Raw genomic sequence first — 22,801 nt, forward strand, 5'->3', positions numbered from 1 at the left:
AAAATTAAAAATAAGCCTTAAAAATATACTTTGTTGGGGCTCCTCAGTCAGTTGGGAGTCCAACTCTTGATTTCCACTCAGGTCATGATCTCACTGTCTTGCAGGATCTTTTGCCACAACACCCAGGATTCATTATCTCACAGCTTCAAAGAATGAAGAGGCGGACACAAAATGAGCAGTAGGCAAAGGTTTATTAGAATATAAGATTAGAAAGGAAGAATAGTAGGAAAGCTCTCTTTACAGAAAGGGGACATTCAGAAGTAAATGCCCACGGACTACAGGCAAGGTCCTTGTTTTATAAGGTTCTGGTCAGCCCTCCCCATCTCTTCTCCCTTGTTCCTTCTACCCTTATTGGCTTGATACCTCTAGGTGCTGGGTTGCCCATTCCCGACTGGCTCCCTTCCATTGTATGAGGGGTGGTCTATGGCCATACTTAGGTCTTTTGTCAAATTCCTGAGGGGAAACCTGAGGGGGAGTAGGTGGGGTCTGTTACATTAAGAGGAACCTTACACCTGAGGGGGTTTGCTGTGGTCAGACATTCCCAGCATTGTTCCAAAATAGGTGTTTTTCCCTACTCAGGAACCTCAGGCCCTAATCTTTCCCTCTGTGGCTACTGAATCCTATCTTCTGTACCAACAGTTCGTGGGATCAAATCCCGAGTTTGGGCTCCGCAGAGCCTGCTTGGGATGCTCTCTCCCTCTCTCTCTGCCCCTCCCTCACGTGCAATCTCTCTCCCTATTTTCTCTCTCTCTCTCATAATAAATAAACATTTTTTAAAACTACTTTTGTTTTGGGGCACCTGGGTGGCTCAGTCAGTTAGGCCTCTGACTTCGGCTCAGGTCATGATCTCACTGTTTGTGAGTTCGAGCCCTGCATTGGGCTCTGTGCCGACAGCTCAGAGCCTGGAGCCTGCTTCGGATTCTGTGTCTCCTTCTCCTTCTGCCCCTCCCCTCCTTGTGCTCTGTCTCTGTCTCTCAAAAATAAATAAATGTAATAAAAAAAATTTTTTAATACTTTTGTTTTGTTTTGTTTTGTTTGTTTTGTTTTGTTTTGACAGAGAGAGCATGCACAAGCAGGAGAAGGGCAGAGGGAGAGGGAGAGAGAGAATCAAGCAGGATCCATGCCTGGCACAGAGCCCAACTTGGGGCTCCATCTCACTACTGTGAGATCATGATCTGAGCCAAAATCAAGAATTGGACACTCAACTAACTGGGCCACCCAGGCACCCCTATATTTGTTTTTTAAAAAAAGTTTTCATCTGTTATGGACTAAATTGTATTCCCCCCAAAACCTGTATGTTGAGGTCCTAATCCCCACTACCTTAGAATATAACCTTATTTGGAGATAAGGTCTTTAAAGAGTTGAAATGTGTTAAAAGGAAGTGTTAGGGTGGAGCCCTAATCCAATGTGACTGGCATCCTCAAAAGAGGAAGCAGAGATACCAGGGATGTGTGTTCGCAGAGGAAGGTCATGTGAGGACACCTGGAGAAGGCATCAGCCAAGAAGAGAGGCCTCAGAAAAAAATCAAACCTGCAGACACCTTGATGTTGGACATCTAGCCTCCAGAACTATGAGATATGTTGTTTAAGGCACTCAGTCTGTGGTATGTTGTTATGGCAGCCCTTGTAAACTAACACAGTCTACTATGATACTATTTCATAAAAGGAAGCACATTTTAAACCACAAAGGACATAATTTCTGAATTATGTGGCTTTAATTTAAAAAAAAAACTTCCTGGGGCACATGGGTGGCTCAGTCAGTTAAACATCCAACTCTAGGTTTCGGCTCAGGTCATGATCTCATGATTTTGTGAGTTCAAGCCTCAAGTTGGACTGCACTGTCAGTGCGGTGGGATTCTGTCTTCCTCTCTCTGCCCCTACCCCACTCATGCTGTCTCTGTTTCTCTCGAAATAAATAAACTTTAAAAAAATTTTTTTAAAAACTTCCTATATTCTTTTTTTTTCTGTCACTTTGCTACAGACCAGTGACAGCTCTAGTTTACTCTAAAATTGTTTTTCTTCTTAATTTTTCATTCACTTGTTTGCAAACTAAAAACTAACCATAGACTACACATGACCATCAACAATCCCAACCTAAAAAGGATATGTCCACCTAACAGGCCCATTCACATTGTTAGAACATAATTTATAAATGTATCACTTGCTGTATAACAAAAGAAATCTTGTAAAGCATATTTCCTCAAATAAATAATAACCTTTTAAATTTACAATTATTAAAATTAAAATAGAAATATCTAATCAAATTATTTTCAAAATACTGCTGAATTATAAATTCATCATGAATTTTGGGAAAATTATTTATTTCGCTCTGTGGAGTTTAGACATTTCATTTAAAGTCAAGAGTCAGAAAACATTTCCTTTTTTAAAAATAAATTTTATTCATATTTTATTTTGAGAGAGAGAGAGTGAGCAGGGGAGGGGCAGAGACGGAGGGAAAGAGAATCTTAAGCAGACTCCACGACCCTGAGATCATGACCTGAGACAAAGTCAAGAGTTGTTTGCTTAACCAACAGATCCACCCAGGTGCCCCAAGAGTCAGAAAGCATTTCTTGTACATACAGCACTAATAGGGATCGTGGTATATTAATGAATTATTTAAATACAGAGATATCTTTTTAAAATAGATTTTCTACAACATTAACAGGAAGATTCACAACAAGCTACTTTGGATCTAAGAGCCTTAATCTATTCAAATATTGAAAGAGACTAGTCTGAAAATGTTCTCATTTAAAACACACATTTTGTTAGAATGGGTTCAAGGATGGAGGAATCAATCAGGACTGAGCAATTCACAAACATGACAGAGAAACATAACGTTTTTAAGATTCAAAGACTTGTTGGCAGCACGGGAGATGGTCTTGCTCTCTCTCTCTCCTACCGAGCACTTTTCATATTTCATAATTTCTGAATTTCCTCAGGAGTTCTGAGGGAGCGTCCCCAGACCAGCGGAAACGAAGGTGCCAAGAGTTCACATCTGAAAAGACTTTAAAGCACAGAAAAGAAGATTTTAAAACCAGAGATGTAGGAATAGAAAACCCACAGGGTCATAGTAAAACAGCTTGCTGATAAGATTTCACTGCAATAAATAAAATGCAAGGGTAAGTGTTTAATATGAATTATTAGTATCTTACAGAAACAGATTATCTTTCCTTTATTTTTTTTTTACATTATTTATTTGAGAGTTGAGACAGAGAGACAGTACAAGTGGGAGAGGGGCAGAGAGAAGGAGACCGAATCTGAGCTCTGTGCTCACAGTGCTGAGCCCAATTCGGGGCTCAAACCCATGAATCATGAGATCATGACCCGAGATGAAATCAAGAATTGGCTGCTTAATTGACTGAATCATCCAGGCGCCCCTGAAATGGATTATCTTAAGCAGACTTTTGAATTCTTTTTTCCCTCCCCACACACTTTTATTTGGCTTGGTTTATCCACTCATTTCTTCATTTGCTATAGAAATATTTATCTAGCACCTGTTACATATTGCCAGGCTCTATGCTGGGTACTGTGAGACTCCAGTACACATCTCCTGGCGGTGGTAATAAAAAAATCCAGAAAATTATTAATGTGGCAAAATATATGGAGGGAGGGGTGCCTGGGTGGCTCAATCAGTTAAGCAGCTGACTCTTGATTTCAGCTCAGATCATTATCTCACGGTTGGGATCTCTGGTTGGGATTCTCTCTCTCCCTCTTCTCTCTGCCCCTCCCTTCTTCTCTCAAAATAAATAAATAAACATATATATATGGAGGGAAACACAAGAGAATGGGAGACCTGAGAAAGGCATTCAGTGTGGACTGAGTAGAACAAAGTTAGAGTGAGAGAAGACTTCTGGAATTCACATTCAAAGTAACCATGATTTGGGGCGCCTGGTTGGCTCAGTCGGTTGAGCGTCCGACTTTGGCTCAGGTCATGATCTCACAGTTCGTGGGTTCGAGCCCCACATCAGGCTCTATGCTGACAGCTCAGAGCCTGGAGCCTGCTTCGGATTCTGTGTCTCCTTCTCTCTCTGCGCTCACCCCACCACCCCGCTCACACTTTGTCTCACTCTGTTTCTCAAAAATACATAAATGTAAAAAAAAAATTTTTTTTTAAACAAAATAACCATGAGTAGGAATTAGCTAGAGCAAGGTGTCTTTCAATCTTCCATATACATGGTAATTATCTGGGGATCTTGTTATATTGGAGATTCTGATTCCAGGTGTCTGGGGTAGAGCCTGAGATTCGGGATTTCTGAGGAACTACCTTCTGACAACTTGATCCAAAACAGTACCCAGCCCCTACCTCCATCCCTCCCTGTCCCTTTATGCTACTTATTTTTCTATAAAAGTCTTTGTGAATATCTGATACTAAATATTCATTTATTTATAGATCATATATGGGGAGACCCCACCAAAATAAAAAAAGGAAATTGTCTGTGGGTCACAAAAAGTAATGGTAAAATGAAGAATAGATCCCAGATTTCTTTTTCCCCTATTTTTATTTTTATTTATTTTAACACTTTATTTATTTTTTTATGGGGCACCTGGGTGGCTCAGTCCGTTAAGCGTCCACCTTCAGCTCAGGTCATGATCTCACAGTTCATGGGTTTCAGCCCTGCATCGAACTCTGTGCTGACAGCTCAGAGCCTGGAGCCTGCTTCGGATTCTGTCTTCCTCTCAATCTGCCCCTCCCCACACATGCTTGTTCTCTCTCTCTCTCTCTCCCTCAAAAATAAATAAAACATTTTAAAAATTGTTTAATACAATTGTATTTATTTTTGAATTGATGGTATATTCACATGGCTAAAGTTCAAAAAGTACAAAGATTACATAACCCTCAAAAGTCTTCCACCCTCCACTCTGATGTTCCCAACAAAGTTGTTACCAATTGCCTCCATATCTTTCCAGAGATAGTCGAGGTATATTCAAGCAAATACATGCATACAATCTCCAACATCACTGCCCTACTCCTTCTTTAACCTAAATGCTAACATACAGTCTACTATTCTGCATTTTGACTTTTTGTTTCTAACATATCTTGATGATTGTTTTTTATCAGTATACGGAGAGCTTTCTCATTCTAACAGTGGAGGGGTATTTTATTCTGTGACATACAAAAACGCAACCCTACTGAGGGGCATTTATTTGCAATTCTGCAGTGAATAACATAGTACACATGTCATTTTGCACATGGGTGACCTGTAGGATAAAATTTGTAGAACTGGGATTACTGGGTCAAAGTCATCATGCATCTGTAGTTTTAATAGACATTGCCAAACGGTTCTCTATAAAGTTTCACCCAGCAGCAGCTGATTTTCCTACACCTTCATTAACACCATGTGAACAAACTCAGTAACTTTTGCTAGGCTCTTGTATACAAAAAGTGCAGTTTTAATTTGCCTTTCTCTTACTATGAATGAGTTTAGGCATCTTTTCATATGTTCCAAGGCTATTTGTATTTTCTGTTCTATGAAATGTTCATTTCCTTTCTTTCTTTTTTTTTTATTTTTATTTTTATTTATTTATTTATTTTATTTATTTATTTTTTTTTTTTTTTGAGAGAGAGAGGGTGCAAGTGAGCAAGAGGCAGAGAGAGAGAGAAAATCCCACGAGGGACAGAGAGAAAGAAGAGGGGCTAACCCAAAGCGGGGCTTGTGCTCACCGGAAGCAGGGCACCAGCTGACCCGATGTGGGACTCAAGCTCACAAACTGCGAGATCATGACCTGAGCTGAAGTCAGATGCTTAACGACTGAGCCACCCAGGGGCACACACACCCCTTCTTTTTTTACTAGATGGTTGATCTTATGTCTCACTGATTCATAAAAGTGTACATTAAGAGAAGTTACCGCTTCACGAATTATGTTGAGATTAAACCTCTTTTCATATGTTTAAGAACCGCTATATTTTCTCTACTGAACTGTTTATATAGTTTCCTTCCCTTTTTCTTTTGGATTATTTTGGATCATTTTCTTTTTGATCTGTAGAGTCGACTTTTGAATTCTTATCAACAAGAATTAGTTTATATGGATGGAAGAAACTCATGTGCTTAAATGCTTATTAATAAAAGGATATTTATAGAAACCTTCAGTGGTGGGAATTTTGGCAATTCACTAGCATGGAAATTGGAAACAACTTCCAAACAGCTGCCAAAAGTAAAAGGTCAATGGTAAAGGATCTCTGGAAATACAAATAATTTACTCCATGAAAGTAAGATTAGTTTTAATTCTAATAAGCAACTTTGTTGAACACTAAAAAAAAGGCCTTTTTCCTTTTCTATTGATGGGAGTGTAAATTGGTAAAAATCTTTTGGCAGCCAATTTGGCAAAATTTCTCAAACTAATTAAAATGTGTATATCTAATAATTCTACTTCTAGAAGTTTATCCTAAGGAAATAATCACAGATGTGTTCAAGGGTTTAACTATAAGGATATTTGTCGTGACACCATTTATAAATTTTTTTAATCAAGAAACAATCTAAATCTTCAGCAATAGAAAGTTGTTTAAAAGCCTTTTATAGGGGCACCTGGGTGGCTCAGTCAGTTAAGCGTCCGACTTCGGCTCAGGTCACGATCTCGCGGTCTGTGAGTTCGAGCCCCGCATCAGGCTCTGGGCTGACGGCTCAGAGCCTGGAGCCTGTTTCCGATTCTGTGTCTCCCTCTCTCTCTGCCCCTCCCCCGTTCATGCTCTGTCTCTCTCTGTCTCAAAAATAAATAAACGTTAAAAAAAAATTAAAAAAAAAATTAAAAAATAAAAGCCTTTTATATTGGCATTAACAATTTTTTTAATATTTATGGTCATAGAAAAATGTTCATAACATATTGCTAACTGACAGGTATTTAAAAAATAATGTATATAGTATGATCTCGTTCCTAAATTCATTATTACATGGATATTTATGTAAAAATTTTTGAAAGTCTATAAGGAATTATTCCTCAGTGTTAATAGTTATCCCTGGATAGTTAGAATACATGTGATTTTCATCTTTGACACTTTTTTAAAAATCTGTATTTTCTTATTGTTCTGCAATGGACACATATTCCTTACGTCTTTTTTTATGTTTATAATATTGTCCATGAAAAACCAGGTTCCAAAATAACATACAAAATGTTTCCATTGATATTTTAAAATACTATCTAAATATCTTGTCAGAAAAATATACACAGGACAGTTGACAGTGGTTGTCCCAAGAAAACAATCTGTTTGCACTTTCTTTAGAATTCTCAGACAAAACAAATTTAAGAATTCTCCTATAGGGGGGTGGTGCCTGGGTGGCTCAGTCACTTAAACGTCCCACTCCATTTCTGCTCAGGTCGTGATCTCGGGGCTCATGGGTTCAAGCCCTGCATTGGACTCTGAGCTGACAGCGAGAAGCCTGCTTGGGATTTCTCTCTCTCTCTCTCTTTCTCTGCCCTCCCTCTGCTCACACTCTTTCTCTGTCAAATAAAGAAACAATAAAATAAATAAACATTAAAAAATATAATTCCTCTCAGGAAAAAAGCAAAAGAAAATTTCTGACAACCTATAATTGAAATACACACATAAAATATATATAGTATGATCCTTAGTTTTAGGTATACTAATATATATACATATATACCAAAAGACCAATAATAGATATGTCCCTAGGTGCTAATATTAGAAGTGTATTTTCTACCTTTTGTTTGACCATATTTCTCACATTTCTACTGTAAATACTTGTTATTTTATAGTTTGAAAAAAGTGTTTTCTAGTTTGGTTTCCAATAGAAATAGACACCCCAGACAAGAATTTGAATGCAAGTGGATAATTTGAAAGGTGATTCAAAGAGACCCTGGTAGGAAAGTAGAGAAAGGAACCAAGTTTATAAAAGGTACATTATCAGGCAAGTTGCCACCCTGGGCAACTGGAGCTTGATTATGATGGGGACCCCTGGAAGACAGTATAAAAACCCCTAAGAGTTATCCAGTTAGAGAAGTAAAGGAGTTTCCCACTCACATTCATCAGTATCTGATGGCTACCTCCAGAGAGTGTTTATTCCCTGGCACTTACTGCCAAGCCAGCTCAAGTGCCAGAGAAAGCCCTCTGATGGAAACCATAGAAATGGCAATGAGAAATTAGATGCCCAGAAAATATGACAGCACACCAACAGCATTGGCTACGTATGATCCTTTTTTCTAACTCCAGAATGCTACACAAACTATTTGATTCTAGATTTGCATTTATCAGAAGCCATATTTATTGTATATTTACATGGAAAGAAAAGAAAAGTGAGGTGGTGTCATGCACCAGTTTTCAGAGGCTGTACTCCATATTTTACTGGTTGCAGTGAAGAGTCAGAATAACATGGGGACTATTTGAGGGCTGCTGATCACAGAAGAGGCATCAAAAAGCAAACTCCAAAGTAAATATCAACCACTGCTTGAGGAAATTAACAAATATGCTTAAGAGGTATGTGAGAAACCACTCAGGACTCACTAAAGCTGACATGAATATCATTTCTTAAATGCTGATGTTAATAAAAATTTACACTACAGTAAAACAAAGTTACAAATAATCATACAACTGCACTTTGATATATCAAACTCCAGCTTTAGGGTGCTACTCAGACCAGCCAATAACCTCTTAAACAGCATCAAGAAAATACTGGCAAATGCAGCCTTTAGTAAAATTTCATAATTCTTATTCTCCAACAACAGCTTCTCAGAAAAATGATCCTCCTCTCATGGCCCCCACCTTCATTCCTCAAGCCACAGTAAAAGGATACACTTCATCATGTGAGGGCATCAAAACTGACATCACACTGTATTGTGCACTTGAAACTAATATTGTATGTTAAGTATAATGGAAATTTAAAATAATAATAATAAAATAGCCAAAACAAACCACACCACACCTGACATCACAAGTCATCCTGAATAAATTATGATATATCTATACTGTGGAATATTTATCTCCTGTTCAAAAGAATGCGTTAATTCTAAATGCAAGGCTTAAGAAGAAGTCCCATAATAATAAAAGCTGACACCAAAAAGAGCACATCACAATTTATCTTGAATAAATTATGATATATCTATACTGTGAAATATTTATCTGCTGTTCAAAAGAATGAGTTAATTCTAAATGTAAGGTCTAAGGAGACGTCCCATAATAATAAAAGCTAACACCAAAAACAGCACCTACCATGTACCTGGTCTAAATATTTTACATAGATTTTTTAATACTCAAAAAAACCTTATGAGTAAACACTAATGTTTTGACCATATCGATAAGAAAACACAGATAAAGAAAGGTTAATTTGCTTGCCCAAGTTCACAAAACTCATCAGTGGAAAAGCTGGGATCCGGTTCCAGAGCTTGTACTCTTAGGCTCCGTGTAACATAGAGAAATGGCCACAGTGTAATGCCTTTTTTTTTAAGTTTTTTTTTATTTATTTTGAGAGAGAGCAAGTTGGGGAGGGGCAGAGAGAGAGGGAGACAGAATCCCAAGCAGGCTCCGCACTGTCAGCCCAGAGCCCGATGTGGGGTTCAAACTCACAAACCACGAGATCATGACCTGCGCCAAAGTCAAGAGTCCCACACTTAACCTACTGAATCACCCAGGTGCCCCTCATTCTTTGTTTTTAAAACCCTCCTATGTGAAGGCATATTTATATACGCTTGAGAATAATGTGGAAGGAGACACACCTGGGCATCTGCATTGGTTACTTCAGGAAACAAAAACACAGAAGGATGGGAGCCTGGGGGAGACACTAAGTCATTGTTTATATATGATTCTTTGAATTTTCTAATGACAAGCTGGTATTACTTTGGGATTTTTAAATATCTAAATAACTAGTTTTCAGAGGAAGAGAAAATTTCACTGCATCTTATGAGAGGGATTCAAGTGGGGCTTCAGCCTCCTGCCTGAGTGTCTGAGGTGATAAAGTGCCCCTCCCCCCTCCCACCCCAGTGATGGTGAACTCAGACTAGGTCTGAATCTGAAACACGAAGTCACAGGGCAGCCCCAGGGGTTCAAGAAGCACAGATCTGAACATTCCAGGGCCGAATAGTGAAACATTTGCATGTTTTGCCTGTGTGTGACTGTGGGTAGGTGTTTGTATGTGTGTATTTGCTTAAAACACTGTTTTTTCTGAAATTCGGGCTTCTGCTTTGATGAATTTGTTACATTATAACCATTCCCAGTTATGAGGCTGATGCAATCAATTTGCAGAGTCCACAAAAGGATATCTTGAGTAACCAGCAGAGACACCTGAATCACACCCTAAGGTTCTTTATTCTAGCAGGTAATGAGCATATAGAAGTCTCCCCAAAGAGAGTTTTCGAGTGACTATTTCTACAAAGACTCTAATTTACCACAAGCTATCTAATTATCTTCTTTTATAAGTAAGGATTCAAGATTCAAGGACCTTCAGGAGCCTCTAGTTTAAATTCTAATGAGATACTGTATCACAACCTTGAGAATCAAGAATTCGGAGGACAGTGACAGTGCATGTTTATAACGCACCTATACAAGATAAACACGGTGGCTAGACAGACAAAGAAAAGATAATAATAGTTGACATTAACCCAAGACCTGCTTGCTAGGTGAATCAGTGTGCTAAGCATTTAACATGGATCTCCTTATTTAATCCTCATGATAGCTCTGTGAGAAGGTATCACTATGATCTTGAGTTTATAGATTTGGAAACTGAAATCTAGAGAAGTTAAGTAACTTTTACCAAGAAATACAGATAATAAGTAGTAGAGCTAAGATGTGAGCCTCGGTAGTATAGCTTGCGAGTTTAGCTTCTGTAATACCCTGCTTCAGTGAATCTATCTATCATTCAGAACTACATACAGATAAGGTCTCTTCTCTGGACAGTGCAATGCCTTAGAAACAGACACTGAAGTCAAACTGTCTTAGTTCAGACCCCTTCCCTGCTATATACAAGCTGTATAGCTTTGAAAAAATTACTCAACCTCCCTGGACTTCAGTTTCCTTTCCATAAAATGAGAATAATGTTGGTACCAACCTCACAGGCTTGTAGAGGATTAAATAAATTAATGTCTATAGACTTAATATTAAACAAGATAATACATGTAATGTATGTAAAGAACATTCCTGTTCATAGTAAACACTCAATAAATGGCAGTGTTATATCAGTCACTCCCAGAAATGCCTCACATTTTCCCTTGAAAGGGATGTATTGAGGAATGTGTCTTCCAGTTTCTGTGTCAATGCTAAGTAAGTATATTTTAAGGTGATAAAGCAACCCTTAAATCTGGCACTACTGTTTACTTGGAAAAGGTTGAGAATAAATACAGTATAAACCAAGCCCTTTAATTTCAGACCTTTCTTGGTCTGCAAAGCTACATGATTTGACTTACTTGGAGAATCCAGATTTTGCGGGGAGAATGACTTCTCCAAGGAGTTGGATTCTTTTTGCTCCATTTTCTCTGTGGTTGAACCCAGCTTCTCTTTCTTTATTTCTCTTTGCTTGTTCCATTCCTCATTTTCAGTCTGGTTGGTATGAACCTGGTCAGATTCTTCTAGCATCAGATCTTTTTTACCTCTGACAGCCCAGTGCATTGACTACATTAGTTAAAAGTAAACACATAATATAAAATCAATATTATATACTATTCTATATTTAAAGTTCAATGTGTGGTAAAACCCGACCTACTATTACAGTGCTGATTGTTAGATTTGACTATTAACCAGATATTAATCAGTTAACCCAGGTATTAATTAATTAATCCTCACTAATTTAAAAGACTAATGATATAAGGAGATATCCAAACCATGGCAAAGAGCAAAGGGACCTGCATCAGAGAGATTAAAAAATGAGACATTTCCACTGAAAGTTAAACATAGAATTACCATATGACTCAGTGATTCCATTCCTAGGCATATACTCAAAAGAACTGAAAAGAGGTGTTCAGAAAACTTACTAACGTTCAAAGCAGCACTATTCACAACAGGCAGAAGATATAAACAACCCAAATGTCCATCAGTTCGTGAATGGATAGACAAAAATGTGTTATAGCCATACAATGGAATATTATTTGGCCGTGAAAAAGGAATTCAGTACTACAGGGTGGATAAACCTTGAAAACATTATACTAACTAAAAAAAGGCCAACCACAAAAAACCATATATTGTATGATTCCACTTGTAAGAAATATCCAGAATAGACAAATCCTTGTAGATAGACAGCCGATTAATGCTTACCAGGAACTGGGAGAAGGGGCATAAGAAATGATTGCTAACAGATACAGGGTTTCCTTTTGGGATGATGAAAAAGTTCTGGAACTAGGTCGTGATGATGTATGAACAACATTGTGAATGTACTTAATGATGTACACTTTAAAATGGTTAAAATAGGGGCGCCTAAGTGGCTCAGTTGGTTGAGCATCCGACTTCAGCTCAGGTCATGATCACTGTTTCCGAGTTGGAGCCCCACATCAGCAGGCTCTGTGCTGACAGCTCAGAGCCTAGAGCCTGCTTCAGATTCTGTGTCTCCCTCTCTGTTTCTGCTCCTCCCCCACTTGTGTGCACACACTCTCTCTCTCTCTCCCACTCTCTCTCTCAAAAATAAACATTAAAAAAAATTTTTTAATGGTTAAAATAGGGGCACCTGGTTACCTCAGTCGGTTAAGCATTCAACTCTTGGTTTCAGCTCAGATCATGATCTCGCAGCTCATGAGTTTGAGTCCCATGTCTGACTCCATGCTGACAGCATGGAGCCTGCTTGGGATTCTCTCTCTCCCTCTCTCTCTCTGCCCTTACCCTGCTTGTGCTCTCTCTCATTCTCAAAATAAATTAAAAAACTAACTAAATAAATAAAACAAAGGTAAGAAATAGAGTTACTTTCCCCCATTCACCCTATTGTAGTATCTTTTTAAATGTTGTGTCCTCTACATGTATTTCCTATTAAAACATTTAAAATTGGGAAGATGGGGGGATGAATGGAAGGATGAATAAATGAATTCAAAGTGAGAAAGAAAAATTGAGTTTGCTGTGTCAAGAATATTTCAAGTAGAATAACTAACCCTGACATTAACCAAAATAATAACCATAACTGTTTCTTGAAACCTCATTTGGATATTATGGGACCCTATTCCTGAAGCACTCCTGAACAGTATCTTACTACTTGTGTCACTCAAAAAACCAAGGAAAACCCATAAGCCACATATTTAAGCAAGTTTAAAACCCAGAATAAAGTTTTTTCCTGATTCCTGATATCCAGGATATTGTTTTCCTGACAGAAAGAAAAAAAAAGCGAAACACAGAAATCAAAACAAAACAAACTTTTCTGAAGTTCAAGGCCTATGAGAACCATGCCAGGAACGACAGAAGGGGCCGCTGCCATGCTGTACTTGTGCGCATGATTCAAGGGGCGGCATACTTTTCATCTTCAGCACACTTCTGAAAGTCGTTTTTTTTCAATGTTTATTTAGTTTTAAGAGAGTGAGACAGAGCGCACGCACACGCAAGCAGGAGAGGGGCAGAGAGAGGGGGGCAGAGGATCCAAAGCAAGCTCTGTGCTGACAGCAGAGAGCCCAATGTGGGGTTCAAACTCACGAACTGTGAGATCACAACCTGAGCTGAAGTCTGACACTTAAACAAATGAGCCACCCAGGCACGCCTATCTGAACTATCTTAAAATACTGGGGTTGCCAACTTCTACCTGTGGGCACCATTTTATTTACCAGTTTTTTTTTTTAATTTCTTTTATGTTTTAAATTTTATTTTTGAGAGAGAGAGAGACAGAGCACAAGTTGGGGAGGGACAAAGAGAGAGACAGAACCCGAAGCAGGCTCCAGGCTCCGAGCTGTCAGCACAGAACCTGACATGGGGCTCAAACTCACAGATGGTGAGATCATGACCTGAGCCAAAGTCAGACACTCAACTGACTGAGCGACCCAAGCTTCCCTTATTTACCAGTTTAACAAAGCAACATAGGAAGGAGGCTCTGAGTATTGCATGGGGATGTGACCAGCTTGGTTCGCCCAAGCAAACGCTGCTAGGCAGGGGCCAGGGGTTCATCAGAGCAACAGCTTCTTAAAAGAGCTTGGAGAGATACCACAATTTCTTATCTCCTCTCTCAGGAGCACTAACATTGACCTCACAGGCAGGAGCCAGGAGAAGCACCTCAACAAGAAGAAAGGGAAAGTGCAAAGGGGTAAAATGCCTTCTTGGGACCTTTTTATTTATTTATTTATTTATTTTTAAGGAAACTCTGTGCCCAACATGGGCCTTGAACCCACAACTCTGAGATCAAGTGTCGCATGCTATATAAATTGAGCTAGCCAGATGCCCCCCTTCTTGGAATCTTTTAGATAAATCTGTTCATCACAACTTTTTGATACAATTGGGAGTATTGATGGCATGGTGTTAATGAATAATAGGCCACAATGGTCATTAGTGGTCATTAATAGCATGATCTCAACTCTATTAAAAGGTAAATATATATATCCAAATATAGATACATAAATATATGTATATTCATATGCATATACATAAAATATAGTTACAGATATAGATATATAGACAGACTGGAGGGCAGCATAAGTTTGCATATAATCTCTGCTTTTGTATAATGTTCAATTAGAACAGACTGCCTTCTAATCTGGCTCAGAAGGTGCTGAATTGCACACTGTTTCCCATCTGATGGAGGATAGCGTAGCCACCCAGGCATAATAGGAAGCTTCCCTAGTAGTCTGTAGCCAACTGGACTCACCACAAGGGCACCGCGCTGAGCCCAGGAACCCAGAAACAATCAGTAGACAAATAGACCCACGTGAGGGTAACTGGCAGTCCCAACAAGCTCTCCCAGAAGTAATCAATTTGTCAAACAATCAATTCACTAAAAATGTGTTTCCATTAACTCTTTATAAAATGTACAGCAATGGATATGACATGACAGTTACAACAGTTTATAAGAATCTTTCCCAGCACTTTATTTTGATTGTAGCTTTGCTGCAACCATTTTCCCACAGCCACTCTAAAGCCATTCTGCCATGTATTTCAGAACTAGAGGGAGAACCATTCATATCCTGGATTCCTTGGAGTAAAACCATTTAGCATCACAGCAGTGAATTTCCCTAAGATCCTTTGAGTTAGAAAGGTCTCTGTTTTCAGATTACCCCAAGACCCAAAGGCTGGGATAACTGAAGACCTCTCCCCATATCCCTTTATTTAAAACCCATATCACATGGGGTACCCGGGTGGCTCAGTCAGTTAAGCATCTGACTCTTGGTTTTGGTTCAGGTCATGATGTCACAGTTCTTGGGTTCAAGTCCTACATCAGACTAATATTACTCCCACCAATTCTTTCCTATCCAGAGAGACTGTATTGTTTACATAAAAAGCAGAAACACAGGGTTGGTGATGTAAAGGGTAGGGGTTTTATGGGATTTAACAATCTATAAATGTATAGGGGAAGCAAACATGCAGATGTGTTTTAGCTAAATGTCACCTAAAATTTAAACCTTTAGTTATAATCATTTTATTGTCAGATGGCATACATAACATACCTAACCCAGCTAGCCTAATGGTGATGTTTATCTACAAAAGGAGAGACAATGGTCTATTTAGAAGGTGAACAATATTAGCATGATAATTGTTGTTAATTCTTCTACATGGTGAATGTGAAAGGATGAACAAATGAAATGCATGCACATTGAAAGCAGCAACTAAAATGTTATACACAGATGAGGCTTTCACGTCTAGGAAAGACTGTAAGGATTAGAACAGAAAAGAATGAGAGGAAATAGATAGAAAGTCTATTAAATGAGTTACAAAACATGTGAAACTTGATATAGGGGATTCACTGAGGAAGAGAAACAAAAGCAAGCACCCTAAACAAGATTTAGGGGTACCTAGGTGGCTCAGTAGGTTAAGCGTCCGACTTTGGCTCAGGTCATGATCTCGCGGTTTGTGAGTTCAACTCACAAACCCCGCGTTGGCTCTGTGCTGACAGTTTGGAGCCTGTAGCCTGCTTCAGATTCTGTGTCCCCTCTCTCTCTACCCCTCCCCTGCTCACGCTCTGTCTTTCTCTCTCAAAAATAAATAAACATTACAAAAAGTTTTTTTAAGGAAAACAACAAGGTTTAGCCCTAAGAGGACTGTACATGAAAAAAATATCACCGTTGATTTAAAGCAAAAAGATATGCATCTTATCATTTTTGTTCCATTAATAAAAAAATCTCAAACCATATACTGGCTCAGCATACTGTTTCAATTTTGCTGACAAGACAAATGATTCAGCCAGTAATATCTAAAATATTATTATTGTGGGGTGCCTGGGTGTCTCAGTCGGTTAAGCATCTGACTCTTGATTTCGGCTCAAGTCATGATCTCACAGTTTGTGGAATAGACCCCTGCACCAGGTTCTGCAAGGACAGTGTGGAGGCTGCTTGGGATTCTCTCCCTCCCTCTCTCTCTGCCTCATGCACACGTACACTCTCTCAAAATAAATAAACATTAAGAAAAATAAAAACAAAAAATAAAATAAAATATTATATTATATTGTAAGACTTCAAACAGTCCATAGTTAACCTAAATTCAAGGCAGAAATGACATGTTTGGAGACAGAAAATTAGCATTTAAAGGAAAGACATTGGCAATATAAAGGAGAAATTTGGAGAAAAGTTTTTGAAAAATCCACAGCTAATTTGATATTAGTGGTTAAAATTAAATAAGAGAGTTCAGTAGATCATCAAAAAAAGAAAAAAAGCACATTGTAAATCAAAACGTATTAGCATAGCACGGGTCACTAATTCAATTGCAGTTACAACGTGTCATACTCAGGAGAATGGAAATATGGTTATGTGGAGATGGTGGAACAGTGTTTATTTAGTCAGTGTCAACAAGGAATTTTGGATATACACAATGGAAAGGAAAAAACTCTTATTTTTGAGTATGTGAAGTAGTTACTATTTTTTTAAAGAATCTAGTTATTTTGTGTATATACTCAATAATCATATGGTTAATCCTTCATAAATAATTAACCTACTTGAAACAAATCACATGAATATATAACTTATTCCAATATGAGATGAAGAAAACAGTTTACATTTTATGTAGAGTGGCTTTCAACTATATACACTTTGAGAGTCTTGCAATGTTTTCCCCATTATGTCAAAGACTCTCCCTCACTATTATAGGTCTTTTATCAGTGAAAAAACAATTTGCTTGTCTTTTTTAAATAAAAACTGTTAAGAAGGAAATCTAAATGACCTGAAGGGGTGTAATTTAAGAGATGTGAATCCCTTTATAGACTAATTCCATCAAGCGTCCCTAAAGACTTGCCTATAAATTAATTTGTGGACACACACACACACACACACACACACACACACACTGGAATATTACTTGGCAATCAAAAAGAATGAAATCTTGCCATTTGCAACAACATAGATGGAACTAGAGAGTATCATGTTAAGTGAAATAAGTCAGTCAGAGAAAGACAAATACCATATTATTTTACCCATTTGTGAATTTAAGAAACAAAACAGATAAACATAGGGGAAGGGAAGGAAAAATAAAATAAGATAAAAACAGAGAGGGAAGAAAACCATAAGAGACTCTTAAATACAGAGAACAAACTGAGGGTTGCTGGAGGGAAAGTTCATGGGGGATGAACTAAATGGGTGATGGGCATTAAGGAAAACACTTGTTGGGATGAGCACTGGGTGTTATACGTAAGTGATGAATCACTTGGTTCTACTCCTGAAACCAATACTATACTTATGTTAACTAACTTGCATTTAAATAAGTAAATATACATATAATAAAGTAACTTGTGTATTTTAAGTCTCATGTCATAGAAAAGTGTCCCTATTTTAAAAAGCTGGATAATAAGTCATACTTGAGAATGTAGAAAAATTTTTAAATCATATTTTCTATATAATATATAAAGGTCAATGTAAGAACAAAATAAGTATATAACATGGTAATTATTTTTTTATATTTAGGGGTTTTTTTGAAAGAGAGAATGAGCATGCATGCATATGAGCAGTGAAGGGGCAGAGGGAGAGAGAGAGAGAGAGAGAGGGAGAGAGAATCTTAAGCAGGCTCTACCCTCAATGCAGAGACTGATGCAGGGCTGGATCCCATGACCCTGGGATCATGACCTGACCCAAAATCAAGACTCAGACACTCAACTGATTGAGCCACCCTAGGCCCCTATATTTAGTTTTGTTTTTTTTTTTTTAATTTTTTTAACATTTATTTATTTTTGAGACAGAGACAGACAGAGCATGAACGGGGGAGGGCCAGAGAGAGAGGGAGACACAGAATCCGAAACAGGCTCCAGGCTCTGAGCGGTCAGCACAGAGCCCGACGCGGGGCTTGAACTCACGGACCGTGAGATCATGACCTGAGCTGAAGTCGGACGCTTAACCGACTAAGCCACCCAGGCGCCCCATATATTTAGTTTTTTTAATAGCATGAAGAAAGAGAACACAATGGTTTAAGAAATCTCTCTCCGTATCTATCCAATGGCTCTTTCACCAGAACCTATAACAATAATAAGCTTAAAATAATTTACAGTTTTCTTTAATTAATCAAACTCTGTGTTTTATGGAATTCATAAGCCTTGAGAAGAGAACGGGTTGATATGAACTAAAAAGATGGAGGAGATGAATTTGCATTGGTTCAAATTCAGCAGTATTATATGAGCAACTTGAGAAGCACAGTTATCAGAATGTGTAAAACAATAAATGATAATGAGGACTGTATATATTGAATCAAACAGCCAATGAGCTCTTGCAGTCATGAGCTCTTCTGGCACTGATCCATTGAATTTTCCCTCACAGAAGTTTGTGGACACTGAGTTATATACAGATTCTACAAGCTTCTTGGTCTCCCTCCTTTACTTACTGACTTCTTGAGCTCTTGTGTGGGTCTAATCCATGGGAAGCCTGAGCTTCATAAATTCACATCATCCTGGAGAGAAACTTACTGTTTTCACCGAATCACTCAAAGCTTCCCACTGCTGGAATGGCATTGACATCTGGCTCCTTCGCCAATGGTCATACCGGGCACGACTCTCTGTATTAGTCAGAATTTCCTTTGCCTTCTGCAGTTTCTGAAAAGTCTCCACTGGAAAACAAATCAAAAGATGAGCACTTCTTTCCTGGGGGAGTTATTTTAAACTCCCAAGCAAACTGATCTCACTGGAGTATGTCTCTGTTTTTTACTCACTGTGTGACCTTGAGCCAGTTCACCTTTTCAAGCTTTAGTTTCCTCTTGTGAAGTGAATCATAAGGACAAGTGAGATCATGTATGTAAAGTGCCTGACTCACAATTTAGCCACTCCTTTTACTGAGCTCCAGTGATGTGCCAGATGCTGTTACAGGTGATAATGACAAAGTGTGAACAGTATACATGAACTATTTAGTGGGACTGACATTTATAAACATTTTCAAAATTACAATTTTATCTACTAGGAAGAAAACTGCCTTTTCTAGTGGTAGTTATGAGGAAAGGCAGTGATCAGGCTAGAGGAACAGTGTAAATGAAGACTCTAAGGCAGGAAAGAGCATGGTGATTTAGAAAAAGTAGAGGATGCCAATGTGACTGGAGGACACAGGGCTGGAAAGAACAATGAAGAATGGGGCTGTGGACTAGACAAGGGCCTGATCATCCAGGACTTTAGAGGCCTAAGGATTCTGGTCTGGTTTTTTGCTGTAAGAGCAATAAGAAGGTATTGGGAGGTTTTAAGCACAAGACATAAAATGGTAGGTAGTTGATAAGTGGTAGCTTTGTCAATGATCTATTTGATCAGATGGCATACAATAGAAACCATTCGTGTCCTTTTTGGAAACACTTGCAATGTCTCTTCTGCTCCTCAGTGAAGTTAAAACTTTCTCTCTCTCTCTCTCTCTCTTTAGTGGAGCTGGATTATTTCCATTGCAGCACCTTTTTTTTTGAGAGAGAGAGAGACAGTGTGAGTGGGGGAGGGTCAGAGAAAAGAAGAGAGAAAGAATCCCAAGCAGGCTCTGCACTGTTAGTGCAGAGCCAGATGCAGGGCTCGAACTCACAAACCATGAGATCATGACCCAAACTGAAATCAAGAGTAAGATGCCTAACCAACTGAGCCATCTGGGTGCCCCTGAGGTTAAAACTTTCCATAGAACAGTATATAAGATCAATACACAAAAATCAATTGTGCTTCTATACAGTAGCAATGAGCAATCTGAAAAATGAAATTAAGGAATTCCATTTACAATAGCATCCAAAAGAATAAAATACTTAGAAAAAATGGTAACAAAAGAAGTGGAAGATTTACATGTTGAAAACTATAAAATACTGTTGAAAGAAATTAAATATCTAAATAAATAGAAAGACATCAATATTCATGGATCAGAGGACCTAACATTGCTAAGATGGTAATACTCTCCAAACTGCTCTATAGATTTAACACAATCTCTATCAAAATCCCAGCTGCCTCTTTTTGCAAAAATTGACAAGCTCATCCTAACAAATCCATGTGTACATGCAAGGGACCCAGAATAATCAAAATAATCTTGAAAAATAAAAATAAAGTTGGAAGAATTCACACTCCCAATTTAAAACTTTTTACACAACTACTCTAATAAAAACAGTGTGGTACTAGCATTAGACTAAACATAAATAAATGGGATATTGAGAGTCCAGAAATAAACCCTCAAATTTACAGTCAATTTGTTTTCTACAAAACTACCAAGATCATTAAATTGGGAAAAAAAATTGTCTTTTCAACAAATGGTGCTGGGACAACTGGATATCCACATATAATAGAATGAAATTGGATCCCTACCTCATACCATATACAAATACTAACTCAAAATGGATCATAGACTTACATTTGATCTTAGCCAAAATGCCAAGAAGTGATAAAATGGGTCATAGATCTAAATGTACAAGCTAAAACTATAAAACTCTGAGAAAACATATGATAGTAAATCCTTGTGACCTTGGATTAGGCAACAGCTCTTTAGACATGACACCAAAAGCACAAGTGCAAGCAACAAACAAATGAAACAAAATTGTACTTCATCAAAACTGAAAATGTTGTGCTTCAGAGATCATCAAGAAAGTGAAAAGACAAACCATGGAATGGAAGAAAATATTTTCAAATTAGAGATGTGATGAGGAATGTATATCTAAAATATATAAATTCTTACAACTCAATAAAAAGACTAATAGCCTATTTAAAAATTAGTAAAGGAAGTGAATAGACATTTCTCCAAAGAAGATATACAAATGAGCAATAAACACATGAGTAAATGTTCATCATTAGTCATTGAGAAAATACAAATCAAAACCACAGTGAGATAACACTTCATAATCACTAGAACGGCTAAAATAAAAAGATAGATAATAACAAGCGTAGGTGAGGATGTGGAGAAATTTGAAGCCTCATGCATTGCAGGTGGGATTGTAAAACAGTATAACTGTTTTGAAAAACAATTTACCAGGGTCGCCTGGGCGCCTCAGTCAGTTAAGCGTCCAACTTGTGATTTCAGCTCAGATCATGATCTCACGGTTTGTAGGTTTGAGACCCATGTCAGGCTCTGTGCTGACAGTGCAGAGCCTGCTTGGGATTCTCTCTCTCTCTCTTTCTTCCCCTCCCCCATTTGTTCTCTCTTTCTCTCTCTCAAAATAAATAAATAAAACAAAACAAAACAAAACAAAAAATACCCAACAGTTTACCAGTTCATCAAAATGTTAAACATAGAGTTACCATATGACCCAAAAGTTCCAACCCTAAATATACACCCAGGAAAAATGAAAACATACACCCACACAAAAACTTGTATATGAATGTTCATAGTTACACTATTTATACTAACCATAAAGTGTAAACAACTCAAATTTCCATCAGTTAGTTGAATAAACAAATGCATATATATATTTCTTTATTTTAGAGAGAAAGTGCAAATGGGGGGAGAAGGGCAAAGGGAGAGAGAGAGAGAGAGAGAGAGAGGGAGAGAGAGAGAGAGATGCGGGGCTCGATTCCATGACACTGGGATCATGACCTGAGCTGAAATCAAGAGTCAGACACTCAACCACTGAGTCACCCAGGTGCCCCTGTGGTATATACATTTAATGAAATTATCACTCAGCCACAAAATAAATTAAGTACTAAAACATGCTACAAAATGGATGAGACTTGAAAACACTATGCTAAATGAAAGAAGTCAGTCACAAAAGGCCACATATTGTATAATACCATTGATATAAAATATCCAGAATGGATGAATCTGTAGAGAGAGTAAGTAGATTCATAGTTACCAGGGGCTGGACAGGGGAAAATGGGAAGTAATTACTAATGAGTACAGAGTTTCTTTCTTTTTCACAACAACCTTATGAGGTGGATATTATTATTATTATTATTATTCCCATTTTAAAGAATCTAAGGCTGAAGGAGTTGATGTAACTTGCCCAAAGTCCCAAACCATCAAGTGATGGAGCCACAAAATCAAACCCTAACCTGCCAGGCTCCCCAGCTGGTGCTCTCCACTTCCATTCATGCACTTTCCATTTTCCTGCACTCCCTTCCTTCCTGCACTTTCCATTTTCCTGCAATGGATGCTACCCTCCAATCTCCACTTTCTTCTCCACCTCCAGGGATAATAAAATGTCATCATTCATCAGTAAGATCCAAGTTGTGCCCTTCAGAAGCTCAAAGTCTAGTAAGGAATCAGACACATAAACAAACCATTTCAAAATCATGTGATAGAAATATAGAGGCAAGGGCCTCTCTCTCTCTCTCTAAATAAACCTAAAAAAAAAGAAATATAGAGACACAATTGATTCTGCTTGGGGGGGGTCAGAAAATATTTCATTA

At 38.1% G+C, this 22,801-nt stretch overlaps 1 protein-coding gene and 1 non-coding gene across 2 annotated transcripts in view; one reads left to right on the plus strand and one right to left on the minus strand.

The window, feature by feature from the left end:
* Nucleotides 1-2,439: 2,439 nt before the first annotated feature.
* Nucleotides 2,440-22,801, minus strand: part of DNAJC12 (DnaJ heat shock protein family (Hsp40) member C12) — a 38,880-nt gene continuing 18,518 nt past the window's right edge. Inside the window, exons 3-5 of the mRNA XM_042908363.1 lie at nucleotides 18,929-19,068; nucleotides 11,346-11,550; nucleotides 2,440-3,003 (exon numbers count right to left, since the gene is read on the minus strand). Coding sequence (XP_042764297.1) covers nucleotides 2,909-3,003; nucleotides 11,346-11,550; nucleotides 18,929-19,068 — 440 coding nt within the window. The 3' untranslated portion in view covers nucleotides 2,440-2,908. The remainder of the gene's footprint in view (nucleotides 3,004-11,345; nucleotides 11,551-18,928; nucleotides 19,069-22,801) is intronic.
* On the plus strand, nucleotides 3,886-3,970 carry TRNAQ-UUG. The gene has a single exon. It is a non-coding gene; the product is annotated as a tRNA-Gln (tRNA).

The sequence above is a fragment of the Panthera leo genome, chromosome D2, assembly GCF_018350215.1.
Source record: "Panthera leo isolate Ple1 chromosome D2, P.leo_Ple1_pat1.1, whole genome shotgun sequence".
Taxonomy (NCBI): domain Eukaryota; kingdom Metazoa; phylum Chordata; class Mammalia; order Carnivora; family Felidae; genus Panthera; species Panthera leo.